Source organism: Amblyomma maculatum, chromosome 7 (genome assembly GCF_055883805.1).
Source record: "Amblyomma maculatum isolate TAMU_Amacu chromosome 7, ASM5588380v1, whole genome shotgun sequence".
Taxonomy (NCBI): Eukaryota; Metazoa; Arthropoda; class Arachnida; order Ixodida; family Ixodidae; genus Amblyomma; species Amblyomma maculatum.
This window is the reverse complement of record NC_139350.1, coordinates 96,753,234-96,778,783: the sequence shown is the minus strand read 5'-3', so window position 1 is coordinate 96,778,783 and position 25,550 is coordinate 96,753,234. Positions and strand designations below refer to the sequence as shown.

The 25,550-nt window shown below is 44.8% G+C and overlaps 1 protein-coding gene across 1 annotated transcript; it reads left to right on the top strand.

Annotated features, from left to right (window-relative positions):
• The first annotated feature begins 9,882 nt into the window (after window positions 1-9,882).
• On the top strand, window positions 9,883-22,064 carry LOC146184008 (chromosome-associated kinesin KIF4-like). The gene is made up of 4 exons (XM_084608473.1): window positions 9,883-10,108; window positions 13,460-13,650; window positions 18,212-18,473; window positions 21,874-22,064. Exons 1-4 carry the CDS (start codon window positions 9,883-9,885, stop codon window positions 22,062-22,064), a joined length of 870 nt encoding a protein of 289 aa, XP_084464599.1.
• Window positions 22,065-25,550: the final 3,486 nt, after the last annotated feature.

Below are 25,550 nucleotides of genomic sequence, written 5' to 3'. Positions count from 1 at the left end.
ATGTACGGCCACCCCCTGTGACCGTACCTGTAACCTTCACCCATCCCGATGTGAAATACTGTACTATTTCATGCCAGGATGGGTGAAAAAAATACGCTTCATCTGGGTCCCCGGTCAGTGCGGTATTTTCCAGAATGAAGCGGCAGACTTTCTTTCTTTCTTTCATCTTTATTTGAGACAATTCAGTAAAAATTGGCTCAGGAGGCAATAGCAAAAGGCTCGGAAAGAGCTATATCAGCTATTGATGCATCTGTTCCATGTACCATCCCTAATATCATCATTCTTGGAATGTCCCGTTTTCAGCGTTATCAATACATAGCAGCCTCATGGAATGATCCCTTGCTATCTACAGCAGGATACCAACATCTAATGTACTCATAGAAAGCTCGTTGATATCAATCACGGCAGTGTGAGGTAACGCCGACTCTCATGCGATGCAGGATTCCCCGCCTAAATCACTACTTTTGTACATGCGGTTTCAGCCCCAAAATCCTTTGAGAGACTTGCGGTGAGATCGAAAATATTGAACATTTCCTTCTCGCTTGCCGAAGGTTTACACGTCACAGAACGGTACTTTTATAAATTCCAATAGCACATTTAGGATTTACGTTGTCGGTCCCGTTTCTACTCTTATTCGGTGCGAGTGCAAAAAAGATTTGCGTTGCCTATAATTTGTCACTATTTACATTCCTACCATCACAGCTACGGACAAATTCCCGTGCTAATTGTATTCCAAATTTACAAGCTTCAAAATTTTTGCTCCATATATTTTTCCTTTCATTAAATTCTGTGATCTTAAATCTTAAGTTTTTGTTTAGTTGGTAATTATTTAATAAACTAATTCATTATCTGTGGACATTTGGCAGTCCATACTGAACCCTGGTCAATCCCCCTTCGTGGGTATGAGCCATTTATCAAGGTAAAAGAAGAAACAGAATCGCGAGGGTGCGTGCTGCGTTCGTTCGCCCGTGGCTGCGCTAGGCCACATAGGTTGCTTCGGGCGCTCCCTTGTACTGTTAACTGGACGGCCCCAAACAGGTAAGCTCGAATTTGACTTCGGTTGCAGTGGCGCCGAAGGTATTCTACTTACGGCTCCCCTATAGCCTATGGATGCACCTGGGCAACATTTTACCGTTACCGGCCTGTATTGATTTTGTAGCAACGTCTTATGCCATGAACCACTTCTCCGTCAGTGTCACTGCTTTTCGCAGGCTTGAAACTGTCGCCACGTTCAGCGAAAGAGAGGTTCGCAGTCAAAATCACAATGGAGCCCGCTGCCTTCTTTCAACCCTGGCAGCGCTAGGCCACGTCGGTTGCGGCGGGGTTCCCCTCCACTGATCACTGGACAGAACCAAACGGGTAAGTCCGAATTTGACTACGGTTGCAGTAGCGCCGGATATATTCTGTTTACGGCCTTGCTAGCGTATCAAGCCTACCGGGTGACATTTTACGATTACAAACCGTTTTTGATTCTGCAGCAACGTCATCTGCCACGAACCACTTCTCTATCTGCGTCACTGTTCACCGGCTATAAACTGTTCCCGCTTTCAGCGAGCAAGTTTACATCCAACATCACGATGAAACCCGCTGCGTTCGTTCGATCTTGGCGGCGCTGTGCCACGTCGGCTTCGGCGGTTGATCCTCTCCACTGCTCACTGAAAGGTGCCAGACAGGTCAGTCTGAATTTGGCTTCCGTGGCAGTGACGCTGAAGATATTCTGCTTGCGACTGCTCTAACGTATAAAGACGTATAAAGTCGCCCGGTACACACTTACCATTACCGTAATTTGTTGATTCTGTAGGACGTAATGTGCCACCAACCACTTCTTCGTCAGTGTCACTGATGTATCCGGCCTATAAAATGGTCGCCACGTTCAGCGAAGAAGAGGTTCGCATTCAAAATCACGATATAGCCAGGCGGCGCTAGGCTACGTCGGCTGCGGCGGGTGTTCCCTGCTCAATAAATGAAGCAAAACAGGTCAGTCCGGTTTTTGACTTTGGGGGCAATGGCGCCAAACGTACCCTGCCTGTAATGCTGTTAGCGTATGAAGGCGCCTCGGCAAGAGCTTTTGCTATTAGGCATGGAATACTTTTACCTCCCATGTCAGCGACGTTTAGGCGACGTAAAAGCGGAAGCTAAGATTTCGCAGACTACAGCGCAGTAGCGACACGGATAGAACAAGAGACGGATGCAAACATGGGCGCTTACAAAAATGTCTTCAACTGGCTTATATGGACGTCAGTTGTATGACAACACACTGTAGTGCTTAAAATGATTGACCAAGAAGTCAGCCGCTTCGTAGTAAGATTTTGGCAAACATTTCCATTAATCCAGGCATGAAAACGAGATCCTCTCATTTCCGAACGAGATGTAAAGAGAAGAGTTCGCTCTCATCCCTCGTATGGCTCCGGCATACATGGAGGAAGGAAACAACTTAGGATAGGCCCTTGTCATTATATTGGAGAAAGTTTGGCGGAAGTGACGTCAAAATTTAGGGTTAGCGAAGTCGGGCCATTGGCAACGGCGACGCTGTTGCTATGAAAACTCGGGCCACTAGCAACAGCGTTGCTATGGGCCCTAAGTACGTGAGCGTCGCGGAGAAAAAAATAGGCAGGGTAATGGAGGAGGAGAGACGTTGCAGCGTCCGGCCGCGCCGGCTTCAAAAAAGTGACATCAGGGCCTCTCCTAAGTTCTTTCCTTCCTCCATGCCGGCATACTAACGTTCAGTGCTGTCCAAGCGAGTGATTACCGATTGCGTACTGTTCGAGCCGCAATAATGAAATCCACATAACTATTCATTTATGAAAGGACACCTCAAATGCGTCTTGAAAGGAGGCTCATGAATTGTAATATACAATAATTAGTTTACTGGAATGAAAATCGGTAGGACGCTTCAGCTCCACCTTTAAGAGTGGCATGCGATTGCGTTAGTGAACACCGCTCGCATTGCGTTTCATGCGTTTTGTTGCAAGCGTCTAAAGCCTGCTTTTGGCATATGGCGTCCCTGGTGGTGGTGGTGGTGGTGAGAAGGTTTATTGATTCTTGAGCCTTATTATTGTCTTCACTGATGGGTCTGCTCAATATCGCGTAGGGTGGCCGGGAGCTTGGGGATTTCAGCGACTGTAAGAGCACAGCCCACCAGCTCCTTTTGTGCAGCTGGGTCCGAGCTGGACACCGCGATCTCCCATCGCTCTATGTCTGTTAGTTGCCAATTGCTGGGTGGCCACATGCAGAGCCATCTTGCGGCAAACACAGAAGAACCCCTCCTCGCAATGTGCTGCGCTGCCACGACACGTGGCGCGCCACTCGCCCCTGACGTTTCGCCGTGCACCCTGACGGGTTGTAGAATAAGCGTCTTTCCTTTCTTTAGATCACTATCTTCGCTCACCCGCTTCGCCCCTTCGGGCCGCGCGGGTACCGGTGCGAGGATGCCCTAATACCCTTGCGTTTAATAAGTTTTCTCGCTCTCTCCCCTTCCAACATCCAGCGTGCGTCACTGGAACAGTGATGTTTAGGCGACGCGGCTGCTCTTCCCGCTCACAGCGCGATTGCTAGGTGCAGCGTCTGATGCCGGACGCCTCTGACGTGATCGCTGCGCCGTAGCGCTTATGCTGGGAAAGCGTCCCAGCAGAGGAACACGGGAGCAAGGAACATTGTAATGTGCACAACACAGTGCGATAATGTAGATTGTGAGAAGCACTTGTTTGAACAAATAATTAGGAAAAGTTGTACAGTGCACTTAGAAGTGTTGAGTATGAAAACTATGTCTTTGTGTGACTCAAGAGCATACCGAGCGAATGAGTAGGCGGTGCGAACGAGGTGCAATAACGCTATCGCGTTCCACTCTTGAAGGCGAAGCTTAAGCGTCCTCCAAATTTTTAACAATCCATCCACTCCCAAGAAACGTTCACCTGGTCCATCACCTAGCTCGCCGAGGAGCCAACGCCGCTGCGCTGAGCACACACTATCAGGCAGTGATATCAGGCACTATCAGGCTCTGAGCAAACACTATCAGGCACTGATATCAGGCAGATATCAGTGCAGTTCATGTGGACGCCGCAGAATATGCTCCTCATTTAGGCTATGCCTTGAGCGTAGTTTCCAACACATTTCACTCTATAGTTTCTGGTTAGATTAAAGCTACATTCTCGTTAAAAGCGGATGAAGCCGCAATTTCCTTAACAGTCTCCTCACCCACTCCCAGACTAATCTTTAGTGATTGAAAAACAGCATGGCGTCCGCCTCCCTCCCTCGGTAGTCAAAATGTTCGGCCCGATTGCGCCGCTTTGCTTCCGCCTCTCGGGTACGCTTCTGTCTCTCTGCCTCCGCGTCTCGTGCGCGCATCTCGGCACTTTCTCGCCGCCTAACCCTCATCGCCTCTCCTCGCGTAGCATTCGTCTCCACCTCCTCGGCTTCAGACTTCGCCGACTACGCCGCCGATGACCGGACGTACCGGTGCGGACAAAAGTAAATGGAGCACGCTATGAGTAAAACTTCGCCTGCTGCATAATTGAAATTGAGAGTCATAGTATGTGCATACTTGTAGTAGACACCAGTGCGCATTTACTTAGACAAATAATGTTTTATTATCTCAAATACAGAAAGCGTGATTGCAACTTGAACGGCAAAGAGTGCTTCGTTTATTTATGTCCGCACCAGTACATGCACCGTCCGCACTCGTAGAAGGCTCCGAGCAGGAGCAGGCATATATACACAGTCGGCACTTGTAGATGGTGATGACGAATCATACGAACGTCCCGCCCTGTTAGTCGGCAGCGTATATCCATCACACACGTAGTCACAGAGAAAGGATGCTCCGCGTCCACTAAAAGTTGCACAGCCAGCATACAGCGCCTGCGCTTGGCCGGCCGGCAGGTGATAGTTGTGATAGTGAGCTGGTGGCACCACAGTACGGAAAGAGTGCGAAGCGCGTCTCGGATGGAATGGATGGATGGATGGAATATAGAAGCGTCCCCTTTGAAACGGGGTGGTAGCAGTAGCTATCATGCTCACTTTTCTCCCTATATATTAATTATTGATTTAGAATGGTTAACTAAACCATCATTCTGTTTGTTAAATTTTTGTTCCTACATTACTAACATTATGTCACTTCCCTGCTTTTAAGCCACCAATCTTCCAGTCTTTTTTTGCTAGTTTCCACCGCCCGTTTATTCACCCGGCCACTGTTATCCCTAAACCCCAGAGATTCAGGAACAGTGATTGCGCCTGCATCAACTTCCGGATGGATACCATTACATTCGAGTATAATATGGTCAATTGTTTCACTGGAGTTTCCACATACAGCACATGCGTCATCTCCATTGTTAAATTTCTTTTTGTAGCTGCGTGTTCTAAGGCACCCTGATCTAGCTTCAAAAAGTAGGGCACTGTCTCTTGAGTTGTCAAAGAAATCTTCCTTCCTGATCTGCATTTTTCACTTTAGGTATAATTCCATACACTGTTTCTTTTCCATCGAATTTATTAAATTTTTACCTTCTGTGCTTTTCACCTGTTGCTTAATGCTCTATATTTCTCCCTCCTTGTGTCTAGCATACTTACTAGTTAGTTTCCTAGTACTGTTCCTCCATTGTGAGTCAACGCTTTTTAAGTACAGGTATTTAATTACTTTAGCTGTCCATCTTTTACTGTCCAATTTCCTCAGGCGTTAATCATATAATATTTTAATCTGAAATTCCCGTACTTCGAAAGATGCCCAGCCCATATCTCCCTGTACCGCCTCATTTGTAGTTTTGCCGTGGGCACCTAGTGCTAATCGTCCAACGGATCTCTGATTTATTTCTAATGTCGACTGTACCTCTGATTTTAGGCACAAAACCGCATTTCCGAAGGTAAGTCCGGGCACCATAATTCCTTTCCAAATACCCCTCAAAACCTCATACCTATTGTATCCCCACAATGCCTTATGCTTCATTATCCAGACATTCCTTCGCCCTTTGTCCTTAAGTGATTGCTCATGCTTTTCAATGTATGCCAATCCTTCGTGTACCCATACCCCCAGGTATTTATATTCTGCTACTCTAGCTATTTCATGGCCTTGTATTTTAAGATCCTGATCAGTTGAGCCGTTGAAAGTCATCAGATCCGACTAAACTGCGCTGAAAGTGAAGCCTAGAGTGTCCCCTTCGTCTCCGCAATACTTAACTTGAGTTTGCAATTCTTCCAGACTATCAGCTAGCAGCACAATATCGTCTGCATACATCAAACCGGGGAGGAGCTGCTGTACCGCCTTTCCACCTTATCTATATGACAGGTTAAAACCTAGGTTACTGTCTTGTATCCTCCGTTCCAGGGTTATCATATAAAGCATGAACAGCACCGGTGATAGAGGACAGCTTTGTCTTAATCCTTTGCATGCTTTGACATCGTCCGTACTTCTTATCCCTTCCCACGTAATTTCTACTTTATTATCCCAGTATATTTTCAGTAGGAACTCTATTATCTCATAACCGATACCTTCTTCTTTTATTATGTTCCACAGGAGTTCCCTGCTTATGTTGTCGTACGCCCCGTTTATGTCTATTTACAAAGGTCTATTTTCCACTCTAGATATTTCGATGCATTGGGTAAGGACGAACAGGCTATCATCTAAGCGCCTACCATTTCTAAAGCCGTTCTGAAGTTCTCCGAGTATCTTGTTACATTCTACCCATGCTTGCACCTTTAACTTCACCGCCTGCATGGCTAACCTGTACATAACAGATGATATGATAATCGGCATGTAGTATTTTATGTTCATCCTGTCTCCTTTCCCTTTATAAATCAAATTCATTTTACTCTGCCGCTAGCTGTCTGGAATTTGCGTATTCGTTATGACTGTTTCCAGAGCTTTTAACAACGTTTCCTTACTTTTTGGACCGAGTTCATTAATCAGCTTGATCGGAATTCCATCTATTCCTGTAGATGTGTTTTAGGAATATTTTTTTCTGCCTTTATTCAGTTTAGATTGGTCAGTTCTAAGCTGCTTTGTATTCCGCTACCTTGTGTTGCATCCTGATTTGCGGAGATTACCCTATCGTCGATCTTAAGTGACTCGGCTATAACTGATGTAATGTAGTTCACTGCGTTTTCTCCCTTTAAACAATTTCCCTCGTTCTCTTGAATCCGATCCTGCTTTCTTTGATTCTTCTTCCCTAGCCAGCTTATATGGTTCCAGAATTTTCTTGCTTCACCTCTAGAGGCATCGTGTATGTCAGCCATCCAGCGATCGGTGCACTGTCTTATTTTACTTTGGACGAGGGCCTGCACCTGAAGTTTCTTTTGTCGATATGATTCCCAATTTTGGTCGATTTCCTCCTGAGATACCTGTTCTTTCTTTGCCATTCGATGTTCTTTTGAAACAGCCCGTCGTTGTTCAATTGCTTCCCTGATTTCCTTATTCTACAAGCTCCGTGGCTTCTTCTTTCCATTCCAGCGGTTTGCTACTTTAACCTCCTGAATTTTCCTCCTTATGAGTAGTTCTACCGGTTCATAATCCCAGTCTTCTATGGGGTTTTTCTCTATTGCTTCCTCTATGTCTGCTGCTATCTGCGCTATTTGATCGTCGTTAAATTTTGCGTTTACGTTTAGTCTAAGTTCCATTTCTCTTTTCATCAAGGGCCCCATCTGGAGACTAATACGTTTATGATCACTTGCCAGACTATACTCGCCTTCTTTGACTATTTCCAATTTTGTGACCTTGCTATAAATTTTTGCGACTTTAGACAATAGTCAATGGTCGTTTGCCTGTTGCAGAATTCCCACGCGATTTGGCCTTCACATTTTGTTTCTCTATTTACTATAACTAGATCGTGTCGCTCAAATAAATCTAGCATTAGCCACGTGGTGGCGCCATCAGCACTAATGAAGTCGTACTAGATAGAGTTCAGGTTTTCGCCGACATGATATCGCCGTCAAATTGTATGTTAGCAATGCGCAAAAGTTTCGGAAATGTACTGTTACTTGCTTAATTTCTTTTTAGTTCCGTAACAGATCATTTCTAATGACATAGTGTGTGACAAAGCTTACACAAAACACCCCTTTACTCAAACGAAATAGTGAGGATCTTTGATGTATCGGTGGCATGCTCGTCTCACAGTAAGAAGCACAGGAGAAAGAATCCCGGTATGTTCAGAGTACTTTCATTTACTTTTATTTCTTTCGTTCATTTTGGATTTTCGCGTTACAACGGAGAAGAAAAACAACGCCGGTACCGGCTTTTCTGCGACACGGGGCCCTTACGCTTTAGCATAAAAGGCACTGTATCGGTGACTTTTCTCCTTGGACAGCTGACCGCATCGTAAGAGAAAGTAGAAATGTGGGAACGAAAACACCAATGGGAGCAGTAGTAGAGGGCTACGGAGTAATTTTGACCACCTGCGGATCTTTGACGTGCACTGAGATCGCACAGCATACAGATTATAAGACGTAAAGGCGGGGTATTTGTCACACTTCTCGGTGCACTCCGGAACCTCGCCTTAAGGGAAGAGAGGTAGGAGGTACTGAAAGTTGTGCCATAGTGGAATACTACCGAATCATTTCGAACACCTGGGGATCTAGCGGTCACTGACGTCTTGGCAGCATGCGAATACCTTTTTTAATGCGAAAACCTTTCTAGGCTCATGAAGTGAAAAGCTGCGCAAAAGCAGCCCTTGTGTGTGTTTCCGTATTCTCGCTCGGTCCTTGTTTTATTCCAGCAGTTTTAAAAATGAATAAGCTATGCGCGTAGCCTGTGTATCTCAACTGTGCACTGATGTGTCACTCGCAAATAGCGGGCGCACGATCAGGGAGGTTATGAATTAAAGCGACTACTGGTGGTAGGTAAATAAGAAACATTATAGGCACCGATAGAGTATGGCTATTCCTATCGACTAATAATGATAATTAATGATGAATAAAAATGACTTCTAATGGTGAATATGCAAAAATATACGATCGTAATGACCGTCACAAATTGGAAATGAGTAAAAATGCTTAGCTATGAATGGTAAGCACTAAAATGACTAGACATGACTCGTCATGACTACGAAACGACCAATACTTCAAACGACGACTTGAGTGTCCGCAACTAACTAAAAAGAAGTAACAATGCTTAGCGATGGGAGGCAAATGTTAGGAGATGAGGGGTAGGCTTTAGCCGTTCTTCTCTTATGATTGACATCTAAGAGACGCGAGAGCTTCAATGCGCTAAAGCCAAGGCTGCTGTGGCCGGGAGTTTGGCCTGCAAGGGTCCTTGACCTAATTAAGATTGGGTGTCCATGATTCCGAGATGCCTAGCCAAGATTCTTCGCCTTCCTTCTCCAAAGCCTAACTTAAACAGATTGGATTTGCCCTTCCACATGCGCTCCACGTTCACCCCCATGGTGCGTCTGCCTAGCAAGCGCGCAGGCTTCTGCGCAAGGCTTTAATTGCGCAGCGATGGCGCATGCGCAATTAAAGCCTTGGCCGACCACGGCGAAACTCGCGGAACTAAGCCAGGGACACCATAGTTGTGCACGGGCAGATTCGTCAGCTGGTTGCTGCTTTCAACCACTCTCTCTGTTCCTGTTTATTAAAATCGAGCATAGATGTATTATTTAAGCAATTCTCTGTTGTTGTTTTTTCCGCATTCATCTGCTTTTAAGCGCTGGAGAAACTTGATGAATTTAAACGTACCGGATTTGTGAGGCTCTTGAATGAATGCGTCGGCTCATTTTTGAATTTGCAGTGAATTGCGGCAACTCATTGCAATGCCAGATGCGCAGCACACCTCTTTGTAGTAATGTTTCAAGCTACTGCTGTACCTCCAAAGTTTCTCTTTCATTTCCTCGTTAGCTGCTTTCGGACAAAGTTTAACCCTTTGATTATCATTTTTCTCTGCAGACCTCTTGCTCAATCAAAACCGGAATGGAGAAAACTATCCCCGTGAAAGTGGCGGTGCGCTGCCGCCCACTAGTGTCCAATGAAGTACTGGAAGGGTGCCAAGTTTGCACACGGACAGTGCCGAATGAACAGACTATAGTTTTACGTGGTGAAAAAATGTTCAAATTTGACTACGTTTTCGTTGAAGAATCGAGCCAGGCTGAGGTCTACGAGGCATGCGTCTCCAGCCTGCTGCCCAGGATATTTGAAGGTGAGCATATAAAGCCTGCCCACAAAAATAACGATTAAAAGTTTTCATTTCTATCCCACGGGTAAACTTGGTTCTGGAGACACGAAAATGTAGCAGCATCGTTATTTACCTTTCTTGCATGACCGTTAAAGAGAACAACGGTGTTGGCGCATTGTTGTAGTGCCAAAATTGTTACTACGTTTGTCATAATGTCAGGTTCTGACGAACTCGCTACCTTTCGGAAATGAGAGATTAGCGCCATTTTTCAAGCGCCTACAAATCTTGTTAAACCAGTACTCCTGGTTTCCCTTGCCTTCGTGGCTAGGTATGGGGATGACGTATAGCTGGTTGATTTTCTAGAAGACGTTATTAACGTAGTAACATAGTATAGCTAAATTAGGCTGAATTATTTTGTTGCCTAGCACGATGAATTAGAAAATGAACCTTTGCACGCTAAACGTTATTTAAGGGTAATGAACAAAACGCTGGTCACTGCAGTCTTGCTCCGAAAAGCAAAGATAGACCGCAGTGTTCTTGCACCACTTATCTGTTCTTGTGGTGCTGTGTAGAGCATGATGAAGCACCGCAACAACAAAATGCGTAAGATGGCCAATGTGTGCCAGCGCGCTCCTAATCCACGAGTAAAGAAACAGCTGAGAAAGGCGCTTAACAACAGTAATGCGTGAAGAAGTTGCTTTATTAAAATCGGTTTGAATTTTTCAATAAATTCTTCTTGTGAGTAGCTCCATAACACGCACAGCAAACAGAAATGGTTCCATGCATGCTCATTACACTGGTTTACATTATCTCCAGATGCAGAATAAAATATTTCTACCTTATTTAAACATTGTAATGTATTTGCAGCCGTAGCAAACACTTTCTCAACAACCAAATTTTTGTGGCTTGAAATGACTGCATAATGGCTGAACTTCAATGGATACGAAATTTAACAGCACCTGTACATGTATTATTATTTTGAGAGGTGAAGAGAGTCAAAGACGATCGTCAGACAGTGAGGCTCCTTATCCAGTAAATTCAATGGACATTCAGATACAACAAAAACACAGTTACAAACAAATTACAGGATTGCATTTAATTTCACTTAAGAGCTTAATGGCGAGAGCGTTTGCACCTTCTTTTCTTCTACCTGTTCTCTTCTACCTGTATATTGTCTTTGTGCACTCGTTATAATTTCGTTTCTCTCTTTCCTTTGGTGTCGTGGTCGGTGACATCGGCATCTTAGGACTCCTCTGCTTGATACGCGAGACTGAAAGGATTTACATGGACCATACTGGACTTTTATAGGAACTAGTCTGAAGTAGCCGAATCGGGAAATTATGTCGACGTCAAAACGTATTTCGGCGTCCTGGCCGGATAAATTATGTCGACTTTAGAACCAATTGCGACGTCTGCCGGACACATCTGGGAAACCAATATCGCGTGCGCGAGATTTTCAACGTGATCCTTGAAAGGTTTTTGTCTTAAAAGAACGGTACAGACCCAGAACATATTTTGATATATGCGCGTGAAAGAACTGCCCTCTCCGTTTCTTCGAAGCGTTTGGATAAGAGGCCTCTGTCGGAGGAGCTGCTGCTGTGCGCTTGGAAGGACAAGGGGAAGGGTGTCCAGGCAGTTCGGGCTGTCTGCCCTTTTTGGTGCGCCACCAGACTCGATTCGAGCTTGTAAAGCGAACTATGGTGCCTGCATAATTTTTCCATAGGCCTTCTCCCACATCGTCACCCATCTGATCCTCTCTCTTCTCCCCTTCCTCAGGGCAGAGTAGCAGGCCAGATTTTAATCATTCCGGCCAGTCTCTCTGCCTTCCATACCAATAAACCCATCTATTAATGGGAGAGATGGAATGGGCTCTTTGATAGCTGAAACATCCCAAACGAGTCAAATTCTGTACCTTAGCAGGCCTTGGCAGGCGAACGGAAGAGTAAATGTCCTGCATGCCAGGATTATTAACTCACTATAAATACCTCTGGTGCATTTTACGGTGTAGAACTTGCCATGGCACTATATCGCTGCCGCATATTATCTGCTGAACGGCGTCATTTATCTGCTTCTCTAGTGTCATCGAATGTTAAACTAAGCCTATAAATTATGTAGTTACATTTTCTCTCAATCCATGCCAAAAGGAGGGCCCCCGGTGTGATCTTGGAGCCAGATTCGTTCATTCAGGTGACGTTCTGCGTAGCAGCTAATGCATTTAGTGGTGATTTAGCTTGGCTCAGAGCATAAATGGATATAAATATATGATGTAGCGTTCATTCAATTAAATTTTAATTCGCGTATTTTGTACGTATGGTTAGGTTTAGCGAAGTATGTAACGGGTGATTTAGGCTTTGCTTAGGATGGTGGCCTAATTAACGTATTTAGTCCAACCTTGTCAAAACGTATGAAGGCGGCGACATTCGAATCGTAGCTCGAAAGTCTGGCAACTTAGCATGAGAAGAAACCGGCTACCGAGATGGCGTGCAAATCTTGTCCTGGGGCTGGTTTGAAAGCCACTCGTAGCGAGGTATTGAGCCAGCCCAGCAAATTTGAAGAGTGCGTGTGTTTAAGCGTTTCCAACAAAAATGTTCGATTTCTCTCATGCCATAAATGAAATTACAGCAGGCACAAAAAAGTCATAAAGGACTGAATACCTTTTTTCCTCTGCCCACATAACTGTTTCATTTGCCTATAGTTGGTGAACTACCGTAAGTGCAACATGCAGCAAGAGTTCAAACTGGAGACAGAAAAAACACTGGCACTGTAATGCGCTTTTCAAGTAGCAACAATATGCATCATATTGTGCACCAAAACTGAACAGTTTGGTACGTGTTGCACATTTCTCTTAGGCGTCTGTAAGCTGAAATCGCAGTGACCGAGGTGTGTGCACGAGAGAAGAGGTATGGCATTGAAAACCAAGAGGGCCTAGGCAAAAGTGATTTTCTATTCCTTTTGGGGCTTTTTTGAGGAATGCGCATTCTGTAATCATTTTTGCATCAGGAGTGCTCTCAAAGAAAAGGGAAAGCCTTACTGCTGCCATTGGTTCCAAGCCCTCTACATCGCATCCAGACAGTGCACATCCATCACACGTCGCATTCACGCCTAAGCTAAGGCAGTGGCTGTCTCGAACTTTGATTTTGAGCAGATTCACGTTATAGATTTTTTAACTTCGTGTCCTTATTGTCGTCATACCCAAATTTGTCAGGAAATGAGGCGCCCCCTTTGCATGTCTTAGTTGTAGGTATAGTTTGTGCGTTTTGCTAATTTTCTATGAGGCCCCCGTCCGCTTATACTTGCTAGATCCAATTTTACATTTTCAATGAGTTCACGTCAGCGATTATGTTTGAAACCAAGAATGTATCTTCTATGTTCAAGGCTACAACGCCACCGTTCTCGCCTATGGCCAAACGGGCTCTGGAAAAACGTTCACTATGGGAACGCGCTCGTCGTCCAATGACACCGGCTGTGACGATGCGAGCATTATCTCCAGGATAGTTGACAATATTTTCAAGCATATCGCGACAAGCACAGAGAAAATATTCCTTGTGCGAGCTACTTTCCTCGAGGTGAGTGCATTGTATGCAAGACAGCAAATACGAGACGTGTAATTCGCGAAAATGTACTAAATATGGCCAATAAAGTTTAAAGAGCCAAGCTGTGAGAGCTATTCTGCTGTATGTATATATCACTGTCGATAATCAGGTCATGAGTGAAACGCCACCGATATATTTGTTGAGATGAAGACTTCATTCCCAAGTGGTGCTTCTTGAACGAGTTCCCCTATAAATAGAGAAGCTTTGTTCACTAATGTGTTGCACAATTCGACTATTTCCTAAGCATCCCACAACGAGATTGCACCATTGCGTTTGTCGTCAAAAGACATGAATGCTGGTTCTGAAGGAATTATTGATTTTAACCTTTTACACAACCACCACATAGTAGGAATAAGCGGCGTTTATTTTATTTTAGCAATCTGAGTGGCAAAAAGATCCAGCTCTGTTTTGATTCGAGCGCGATCGTAGTAGACTTTGTGGGCAAACCAAGCACAGTCATAAAATCTGGCTGATGAATCATTTGCTTGAAGTCTTAACCCTTCAAGCTTTTACTTGTCTATGCTCTGCTTTCTGTGTATATGCCTATTTCTCTTGAAGTAACCCTGTATGTTATATCTCAAGGGTTTTTTCTTTATTTTACTGCAAATTCATTGAATAAGCAGGCGAATATTCGAGTGACTCTGAATTTTCTTTCATGCCTTTGAGATACAAACTGAACCTAAATGTAGGAGGCATCAGGTTTGTAGTTGTACAACTGGCTTGTCATGGATTTAATGTCATTTCTACTTTCTCGCAGATATACAAAGAAAATATTTTTGATTTATTCTCCAAAAGTTGATTCCGAGAACCATTGACGATACGGGAGGATCACGCTGGCACGATAAGGGTAAGACTTCACTAGTGCATTAAATTGTTTTGGGCTAACAGCATGATTAGGAGCGTGCAACTCGAAGTACGTCGGCTATGATTATATAGTTACGTGATTATAATAGGCTGCTCCTATTTTGGGGTACCCTCATTAGCAATGATGTAGTTCTTATGCATTGTGCTGCGCTCTTAAACCTTAATACAGAACTGTAAGCTTAAAATTAAAATTTCCCAGCTAACCAAACAGACAGAAACATAAGCGTGATCTCAAGCAAAAACCATCTGTATATCCAGATGCGAATCCATCTGAGGCACCCTCAGCAGGAAAAGTACATGGAGCCTTCTCAGCCATACGGAAAAGCCAAAAGTTCTACGTGGCAATAACCTCATAAAATCTCATCTAATCGCATCGACTCTCAAACGGTTCACATAATTATCAAAAAATATCTTACATAATTTATGATAATGTAGAAGAAGCTGTGAGACCTTATGCAATTATATGCGACTTCTATGTGATTTCTGATGTGAACTGAATGAGATTGTGTGAGAAAATGTGAGGTTATTGCCCCATACAGTTATTTCAGTAGGGTAGGGAGGTGCTTCATTGAACCTAATAAATCCAAAGGCAAACAAAGCAGTAACTTGAGGAGGGTACTCAATGACTTCAAAGGCACGGATCACAGCTCGCCGTCAAACTAAAAGAAACATACTCATGTACGACCGTAGATGAAGATGAGGAATTTAGAACATACACTAGAGAAAAAACACCATAATTAGGATGTAGAATTCCCCGTCGTAGAAATAAAAACCGCATTAATGAGTATGAGGCGAGATACGACACCGGAAGACGACCTGATAACGGTCGGCCTTCTGGCCAACCTCAACGATCAAACCCTTGAAGATTTTACGGCCAGTCATGATTGCTGGGACTCGGGGATGTTACCAAATGACTGGAAAACATCCATAGTAATGTTCATCCTAAAGCCGGGCATAAAGATAAAAAAGAAAATTTAAGACCAATCACTCTCACGTCCTGCACCGATAAGCTCATGGAGGTGGCATTAAGGCAAAGGCTGTCCGACTATTTGGAACAGCATGGGCTCCTGCCGCCCTCCATGTTCGGCTTCCGGCCACTTCTATCAGCGCAGGATGTACTGCACTTAATCAATAGGGAAGTTATTGATCTCCTTTTAGGGAGTTCAGAGACAGGGCGATTTTGACCCTGGACCTGATGATGGTCTTTGAAAACGTTAAGTATTGTAAAAGTGAAAATTTCAAACGGCAACAATTGCGGCGAGAAATATTTTAGCTACATAAAAACTTAGAAAATCAGAAATCTTATATCAGATTGGGCAATAAAAAATTAGCTGAGGTTTAGCTTTAGTTCAATCCGGTAGGTTGCGTAAGCAAAGCCGACGTAGCTTCTCTTTCTGTTCTTATTCTTCTTCCTTCTTTCTTCTTCTTCTGCTTCCGCGGGCTACCGACCGGGTTTACCCGACGGCTTGAAGAGGGGCCCCATCTACGATCACTGTAAAGGTCAGACGTGGCTACCGGCCAGGTTTACGCTACGGGTTGAAACCTGGCGTAGTATTGCTTAGGCAATAAAAATTCGGGCCAATCGATATGGGAACACGGGGAACGCCTCAAGGAGCTGTTCTTTTCCGCTGTTCTTTAACGTTGCCCTCATAGCGCTCCCAGAGAGGCTAAACGCCAGTGAATGGCGTACGCCACGCCATCTACGCGTACGACGTTACCATCTGGTCGTTCCATGGGTAACTTAGGGCAGATGGTGGGAGCGTTCCGAGAGGAGTGCGCTCCGAATAAATCAGAACTCTTGCACATTGCAAAACCTAAAGATCTAGGACAAAACATACACATTTACGTTAGTGGCAATCCGATACCAGAAATGGACATACTTCGGGTATTGGGATTGCAAATTGATAACCTGGGTAACACTTACAAGACCCTGAAAAATGAAAGTTCACCTGCGGATTAATTAGTAGGATGATTGGCAGGATCGCCGGCAAGAACGGTGTACGTCTTGAACAAGAAACCGTTTGCCTTGTTTAGGCGTTCGGCTTCACTCGTGGGGAATACGTGGCGCCCTGCCTCAAGCTGAGGAAGAGCGACCGTGGAACCCTTGACGCGGTGATTCGGGCGGCGGTTAAAAAGGCGCTAGGACTCCCGGCCAGGACCTATGCGGAGTGCCTGCTCCAAATCGGGATCCATAATAGCATACGGGAGCAGATTGAGGCCCGCAGAACAAAGCATATTTCTAAACTGTTCGTGACCAGCATCGGCTGGCAAAACCTCTGAGACCTAATTCTCGGGCTTTTCCCCATCATCTCCCCATCATCGAAAACAGAGTGGACATCTGGGATATGTGAAAAATATTTTTACAGTAAAGCCGCTCTCTAAAAACATGAATTGGGAGCATAATAAGGGGAAGCTGCAAGCCTGCAGAGCCACATTTATGCAAAATAACTATGGCAGTAAGAGAGGCACATATATTACGTGGATGCAGCGGGTCCGCCGCGAGGACGGCATCTGCACCATCACTGTTGTGCACGAAGAAAGACAGGTGAACGGGCTCTCGGTAAAAACTAGTGACGCGATAATGTTGGAGGAAGTGGCGATTGCACTGGCCTCCACCCACTCCGACGCAGCGTTTATAATGTCGGACTCGCAACAGGTTCGCCGAAATTACGTGAGGGGTACGATAGCGCCACACACCTGCAGAATATTATTGGCACATACGAGCAATTCAGATTCAGCTACTTGTAAAAAAAAACAGATAATATGGGTGTACGGTCGCCAGATGGTGGAGGGGAACGAGACCGCTCGCGCGGTTCCCGAGCTTTCCTACCCGTGGTTCCGCTAAAATAATCCGGTTCCACCGCAGCAACTATAACAATCCCGCTCATAATTTATGCGAAGATGGAAACTCATTTCCGTCTCTGCAGAGGGGAGCTCCGTGACCCGCCAAGGGTCTCGACAGATATAAGGAATGCCACCTTAGACGGCTTCAAACCGGGTGTTTTATAAATCTCGCCATACTAAATTACGTACGTTGATCCGGCATTCACGGGTAGGTGAAAATTCTGCGGGCAGTATGCTGACCCATCCCACATGGTCTAGGCTTGCCAGCAAAACACAAATATAGCAGTTATAACGTCCAACTAGGGAGGGCTGGAAGGCGGCCCTGTCCAGCTCAGACCTGGAGGAGCGGCCCCGGATCCAGAGAGCTCGAGCAGTGGCAGGGGCCAATGGCGTCTTGGAATCCCCACTTTCCTTTCGCAAATCATTTCAGCCTCACAATAAATGTACTCTCTTCCTTCTCCTAAACTTATAAAAGGGCTGTGACCAAATATCTACCTTGAAATAACGTTTTGTCGGGCTAGTTGGTGAGAGTTCATGTTCAAGGCGCGAAAACGCACTTGGACACAAGAAATGCAACGGGACGAAGCGCCCCTTCCCGTTGCCTTTCTTGTGCCCGTGTTTGGTTTCGCAAGTTGACCTTATGATGAAATCTCAATACTTGGTATTTTTAAACAGTGCAATGTTCCTTGCATGCTTATTCTCAGATGAAAAAAAGGTGGTACTAGAAATGTTCGCTCTTTCTTTTGATCCCATTTTCAGCTTTCACGTTGAGCGCGAACGCTTGCTGATACACTGTCTGTGCTTTTGTTTCAACTTGTATGAACAGGTGACCAACCTGACGGAAGTAAGTGTGACCACTCCCGAAGAGACAATCCAGCTCCTTGAGAATGCCTCTGCATCTCGAAGCACAGCTTCGACCAACATAAACTTGCGGTCATCTCGGTCTCACGCAATCTTCACCATGATTGTAGAGCAGCGGGACAAAGGAGATGGTGGCTCCACAAGGCTAGCCAAGTTCCATACAGTGGATCTCGCTGGATCTGAACGAGCTGGAAAAACTAAGGCAGTTGGCGAAAGGTTCAAGGAAGGTTTGTTGCCACTGTTTCAATGTTTAAGCTGCTAGTTGTTGGTGGATAGCTCTAATGCTGGGAAAGGGCGAGCAGCTGGAAGGTAAAAAGGCACAGTAGTCAAACTGCTGCAGAATAGTTCAAATAAGGGTGCGCTACTGTTACGCTCCGTAACATATCCAGTGATTTCGAATTTTTTGGACGAGAATGTACAGTTTTTGTGCAGCTTGTAGTCCGCCATGTTTTCCATGCAGCTTTTATAGTCGACGTTTCGATAATTTGGTTCCAAAGCCAGATTTCATTCACTACATGTAGGGTTGAATATTTCTCTACGAGGTTCAATACTTTGCTTCATTGCTCACGCAAGTGACTCAGGACGTCTTAACCAGTGTCCTACATGGCTTTTGTGATAAGCGAATTACGTGTGATAGTAAATTATCCATTGCGATCACAGCACACGGTTGTAATTTAGTACTTCATTTTCAAAGATACTGCGCTTGATATCAAATCATATCGTGTTCTAGGGTTTAGCTGTTGGTTGGCCCTTAGCTGACATTTCATTATCAGTGTCAAAAGATGAATGAGTGTGTACTCCTAAGCGCACAATAATTGCTTTCTTCACCATCATCTCAAGTTTTAGAGAGCGCAGCTTTGACCAATACTTGGAGTTAATAATGCGATTTGCATTTAACGACTACATTTTCGACTTCCTTTGTCTGTCATGGCTCCATCCACAAAACTCTGCAGGACAAACGTGGGTGCCTTAACGAGGTTCAAAAAAATTTTTATTTTTCACGTTGTTTTTCTCAGTCCACTTAAACATCGTTAAGTAAAGTGCACTAACTGCGAACGGATATTTTTATCCCAGTTCACGTCTTTCATTTCACATAATCTTGACTTATACTAGCGACTACTGATGTTATTTCCTTTCGTTGTGTCCTTGCTTTGGGTTATAGCTGTAGTTTGGCCCAGGTATTGAGAAGCTCTCGATTCTGCAGCAACCAGCTGCGCTGCAACCGTATTGAACTGCCCAGAATTTAATATTGTAGGTGTCAGGTTTTCTCATAGAGCTTTGTTTTTGTAATTTACAATGACATTTGATCTAAAATTTTCAAAAGTATTTCGAAAATTACGTGTGTTGAGATTGAGGTATTGTTAGTCAGTGTTTAGTAAGGGTGTCCTAATAGTAATGCCCAACCTTTTTATTTTCCTCGAACGGCGTTAATTTACACACAGATGATATTAGGAAACATTCAATCTGCACCTCTGCTGCTTACGACTATATTGTACCGCACCATACTCTTAGCGTATTTGATTTGTTAGTGATTTTTATGTGTGCACATTGCTAAATCAGAGTAAGAATGACGAGAGCAACATATTCACCGTACAGACAGGGCTACACATAAATGGGAAATATGGAAGACAATAGTTTATCCTACGACATTGACGTGATATTGGTGAATAAAATTTTGTTATTTGGGGCTCCCCTGGAGGGCTGGTGTCCTATCTCCTGAGGTATTTGTTTTGGTGCCCTTTTACTATACTCATGTCTAAATACAAACGGCTTTAGTATATATGAAGGAATGTAGAGTCGCTCATGCAATAAAAAAATAAGAACTGAGTTTCACTTTAATATATTCCAGTTTACTATAGCGGGATTGTGGATGATGCAACTCGGATGATTATTTACGGGACACTGACCTCTTTTCTCTTAGATCCGCAATCAATAGTTTACTATACTAAAAGTCTATAATTGTTCACACTCCGCCGTGAAAGAAGTGGCAGTACCCATACTAAATTAGTGCGCCTGCAGTATTTCTCAAAGTGGCATAGCAGTTGACTGGTGCGAGACGTCAGCTTGGTAGTGTTGTCCATGAGAGACTCGCCAATGCAAACTGCACTGTCCTGCTCCAGATTAGGCGGGATTTACCATGCGCCCACCATGTGCTCTTTTTACCACTGACAGCTGCCTGTCTGTGCTGTGTCTAAAAGCTGCGCCGTGGTGAAAGCTCATCGATCTACTCTTGGCGTCTGTGCAATTGCATTCCTAGAAGATGCATATTACGAAATTACCAGGGTAACAGGGAAGGGTTTTGCCAGTGACAGAGTATACGGAGAAAGATGGGACACTATATTCTGAAAGGGTTGAAGCCGGTGTTAGAAATTTTCAGACGACGAACAGCAATTGTAAAATCATGCGAGTCTGAGCACGCGACCAATGTGGGAGGGGTTACACATCAGCTGTAGAAGAACGGAGGTTTGGGCTAGTTGGTGATCATCCATGTTTAAGTAACAGTGCGAAAGGAGAGAGACGAGTGGAAGGATGTACACAAATGCTTTGTTCACCTCCGCCGTCGTTGTGTACCTCCTTCCACTCGTCTCTTTGTGTACATCCTTCCACTCGTCTCTGTCCTTTAGCGTGGTTGCTTAAACATGGTATACACATCAGCTACGCTCTAATGTGTGTGGCAGTACACTCAGGAGGAAAACTGTGCAGCATCACCCGTGCCATGGTGGGAACACAGTGATAAGACACTTTGTTAGTGCCGTCTGAGTCTCTGAGTACCATTAAACAACCGTAAATTTCGGCTGATACGTGATAAGTAACATTTTTATGGGATCACCACGTATGTTTCCCTCGATGTATTAAAGACTGTTCGAAATATGCAGAAAGTTTTCTGACCCTCTAACAAGGTGCTGTGAGATTTAGACTATGGGTGATAAAGCATATTTTATTGTTTATGCCCCTTCATTTTGCACATTGTAAATTTGGAGGTATAAGTAAATCCTAGCTGGCTCAAAAATGGGAACCATTTCTGATAAGAAGCATTTAATTTCTACGAGGGTTTAACTAAAATAAGGTGTCTACAAACTGGGGAGGCTCTACAGTGATTAAAAGGACGCTGAGTACGTATTGGTCTGCGTCGAAATAATTCCAAATTCTAGTCACACTGAGGCGAGCCTTGCCAAATTCGGAGATTTCTAAAACTAGAAGACAAGAAAAGGGATATCGGTGAAATTATAGTTCCAGCCAATTTTACGAGCAAAATGGATTCGTGAATAAACAATTTAGAAACGAATACGCGAGGTCATGGTGCGCTGAAATTCAGTTCTAGACGGCGGCGGTCTGTCCTTTGTTTTCCAAGGACGCTTTTTATGGGATATTTCTAGGTTTAGCTTTCAGAGCGACCGTTATATTTTTGCCACTGAACTATTGCCAATATAGCCAGAAAGACTTGGAGGACCAATATTTACTAAAAAGTAATTTAAAAACGTTGTTCTCGATGTCGCTTGTATGTTCGTGGACTAGGCAACCTATCGTTTGGAGGTAGCATTATACGTGGTTTATGGTAACTACGTTACAGATGCGTCACTTCCTAGCACTGAGTTTCCTCTTCCGCGTTCATTTTTATTTCTCTAGATTCCTTGGGGGGCAACAGCCACACTGGGATGATTGCCTGCTTCAGCCCGGCAGACAGCAACCTGGAGGAGACCCTCAGCACATTACGCTACGCGGGCAGGGCTAGAAGGATCAAAAACAAGCCTGGTTCAACTTTGATCCGACACAAGCACGAATCGCCCGACTTCGCCAGCAGGTGTTATCCCGTTTGATGTGTACTGTGGCCTATCCTTGTCTTAAAAATAGCATCTTTAAAGTTTGGGTGATTACTGCCCTACTGAAAAAATTGTATGAGACAATAACCACATTTTCTCACACTATCTCACTCAATTCTCAAAAGAAATCACATACAAGTAGCATATAATTGCATAAGGTCTCATAACTTATTGTACATTATCATAAATTATGTACGATATTTTATGATAACGATGTGCACCGTATGAGAGTCTATGCAATTCGATGAGATTTTATGAGGTTATTACCACGTAGAACTTTTGGTTTTCCAGTAGGGTAGTCTCAAAAATTTGGAGTAGGGCAGGGCAGAAAGCAGATTTTGTTTTCTAAAATTCACCGGATAGACAATCAGGACCCGGAGCTTTGGAAAGCAGCAAACGGTCAACTTCGTCTTCCATTTTAGTTAAGGTTAATGGAGGACTTATCGCCTTCATTCATCCTCATGAAGCGGCTTAATCATAAAAACAAGACACTCTACATGAACATCAACAGCATTACCTGTAGTGGCAGAAGAAAGACAGGTGTAGCGACTTGCAAACTCGGTTACTATTACATCAAAATTAGTGAGCAAGGCACCGCTACAATAACCCCCGCCGGGGTGGCGCAGTGGTTACGGCACTCGACTACTGTTCCCAAGGACGCGGGATCGAATTCCGGCCTCGGCGACCACTTTTCGATGGGGGCGAAAAGCAAGGCGCCCGTGTGCTGCACGATGTCAGTGCACGTTAAAGAACCCCAGGTGGTCGAAATTTCCGGATTCCTTCATTATGGCGTCTCTGATAGCGAGAATCGCTTTGGGACGTTAAACCCCATAAACTACCACCACCACTACAATAGAATTCAGATACTCGTTTGACAGCTGCATAGCGACGTTCATTAAGCAATGGTTGTCTAGTTGCCTCCTTAGACTGCAAAGCATGATCGTTACGAGACCGCACACGGCCCGCTCGAAAGCGCTCTGCATCGAACTCTTTAAGGTGGTAATTCACAATAGGACTTTCCTCAGTGTATAAGCCAGGAGCCTAACATTCAAGCTCGTGCTAATTACGAAGGCTCAGCAGCAGCCGTTTTCCTTCACTGAATTTGAAGACCTGACTCAACCAATCTCTATAGCTATGTTCCAATCTTGTTGCTTAAAGAACTCCCAAGCTGCAAATGACTGCAGACTCAAGGCGAACCAAGAATCCAAAGCTGTCCTCACGCGCTGTGCAATGTCTTCCTCGTCTACCAGCGAAGCATGAAGCTTCCATAGAGTCAACAGCGGCCTTTTTTATTTTTTCGTCATTTTTATTTATTTTGTAAATGTGCATAATTTCAAATTATATACCACATATATTTATTACATTCTGAGACAGCAGGAAGCACCGGCAGGATCTCTTTTCTATTGCCAGCCCAGCTGAAGCAGCAGCTAGAAACCAGCAGCGTTTTATTCACGCTTCGTCTTCTCTCCGACGAAATGACCAACGATGATGAATATGTACAGATGAAGATGACGTGCACGCAAGGTGCTTACACTCTTCCCCCTCCCGGACGAAAGCGATCATTGTGGTCGCAGGTTACAGATGGTCAGCGGTTAGAGACGACGGTCACGAACAGGCGATGCAGGGGCGTTTTTAGATAGTTCACACGCGATTTTTTGCTTTAGAACCGTGTAAGGACCAAAGCAATCCTAGAGGGCACTTTGGACCAATAAAGTGCGATGAGGCGAAATCGATTAGAGCGCAGTGGATCGTAGCCCTCCACTACGACACCTCTATCTCCCTCTCTTCTTTCACTCCCACCTTCCGCCGTTCCTTTATGGCGTCGTACATGTGTCAGCGGAGAGTTGTGACAGATACTGCGCCTTTTAAATCCTGTAAATCAATTTCCAACGTGGCTCATGCCTGCTGTACTAAGGCCTCCTAAACATCTTGGTCTGCTTCTATTAGCTTTGTGGTGCTGCGTTCGAAAAAGTGACAAATAAAAGGCGCCACACGGACGCCTGGATTGGACGCCCGGCGGGATCAGCTTTGCATATGCATGAATCACCCGGTGACGTCATGACCTGTCGTGACAGTACGTCGATCGCTCTCTTGTCGAACACAACCAGCATTTAATGAAACGCATCAAAGTTCACCGGCGTTCTATAATTCGTTTACAGGAAAGGAAAGTCGCAGTAGCATCTGTCACTCGCGGAATCCCGCGTTCATCCTCACGGTAGACAAGGAGAATTATGAAGAGCGCTGTACTATCCGAGCGTGGCGCATTTTTTTTCAGCATGGTATTTATTACATGCTTTTAAATTCGGCGTAGAGATATATACATTATTTACAGAGTAACCAGCCTGTAGGCGAAAAGTCCATTTGGAACAAAGAACACAACATAACTAGAATACGACTTAGCACAACTTCACTAAGACTGTGGCAAGGAAAAAAAAACCATCAGTGGCGCAATGGAGTGACACTACTTACCTCAGCACAGAGCGAATAAAACATGTGTTCGAATGTTGAAAAAAAAAATCCTAGCGCGGCGCTATTGGTAAAGCGCCCGGCTGGGTATCTAAGGAATGGAAGTTCGATTCCGGCGGCGACAAGGTTTATTAATTTATTTTTAACTCTCGCTCTCAAAAGCGTGACACCTCTGCTGACAACCTTCTGTCGACAACGATGAGGCATTAAAGACATTTCGATGCATTTCGTCGTAATAAATCGGCTAATCAATTTTCCGCACGAAAGCCACGGATGCGAGGTCACTCAGAGGGGGGTCGAATATTAAGGGCATTTTCCCTTAGCTTGAGTAGCTTAAGTTTGGAGGCGGGCAAGCTCACGGCAGTGAGTAATGCGAGAAACGAATTATTTGGGAAAGGTGCGTCAGAAGGTGTGGTAGCTGAGAAGAAAGATGCTTCGAGCGAGAAAGTAGGGGCGGCGAGAAAGTAGGGGCGGCCATTAACAAAAAAAAAAAAAACAGAGAATAGGTGGTGGTTCGTTGAACGGCAGTGTTGTATGCAAAGGTGACAGGGGAGTAGGGTCCAGTTGTTGTGACGGGGGCGGATGTATGTGGATAGCTTGTCGGAAAGCGTGCGATGAAAGCGTTCAGTGAGGCCATTGGTCTGTGGCTAGTAAGTGGATGTACTTTTGTGCACCGTGCCATAGCATGAAGCACTGCTGCGAGCACTGAGGAGAGGAACGACTTTCCACTATCACTTAGGAGGAGACGCGGGGCACCATGGCGAAGAAGTCTGGTGGAGAGAAAAAAGTTGGCGATTTGAGAAGCACAGCCGAAAGAAAGAGCTGTGGTTTAAACGGATCAGGTGATGTGGTCGACCGCAGTAATGACACAGCGGTTGACCGCTAGTGTCAAAGGCAGGGGTCCATACAAGTCGATTCCAACCGTTTCGAAAGGCGTGAAAGGACACGGGGGAGGCAGCAAGAGACCGGCCGGAAGTGACGTGGACCATTTCGATCGTTAGCAAGGGATGCAAGACG

What these genes read in the sequence shown, in the direction of transcription:
- LOC146184008 (XM_084608473.1), top strand. Translation starts at nt 9,883, where the DNA reads ATGGAGAAAACTATCCCCGTGAAAGTGGCGGTGCGCTGCCGCCCACTA. An exon ending in GCTGCCCAGGATATTTGAAG is followed by an intron (nt 10,109 to 13,459) that starts GTGAGCATATAA and finishes TCTATGTTCAAG; the next exon opens with GCTACAACGCCACCGTTCTC. An exon ending in TGCGAGCTACTTTCCTCGAG is followed by an intron (nt 13,651 to 18,211) that starts GTGAGTGCATTG and finishes TTGTATGAACAG; the next exon opens with GTGACCAACCTGACGGAAGT.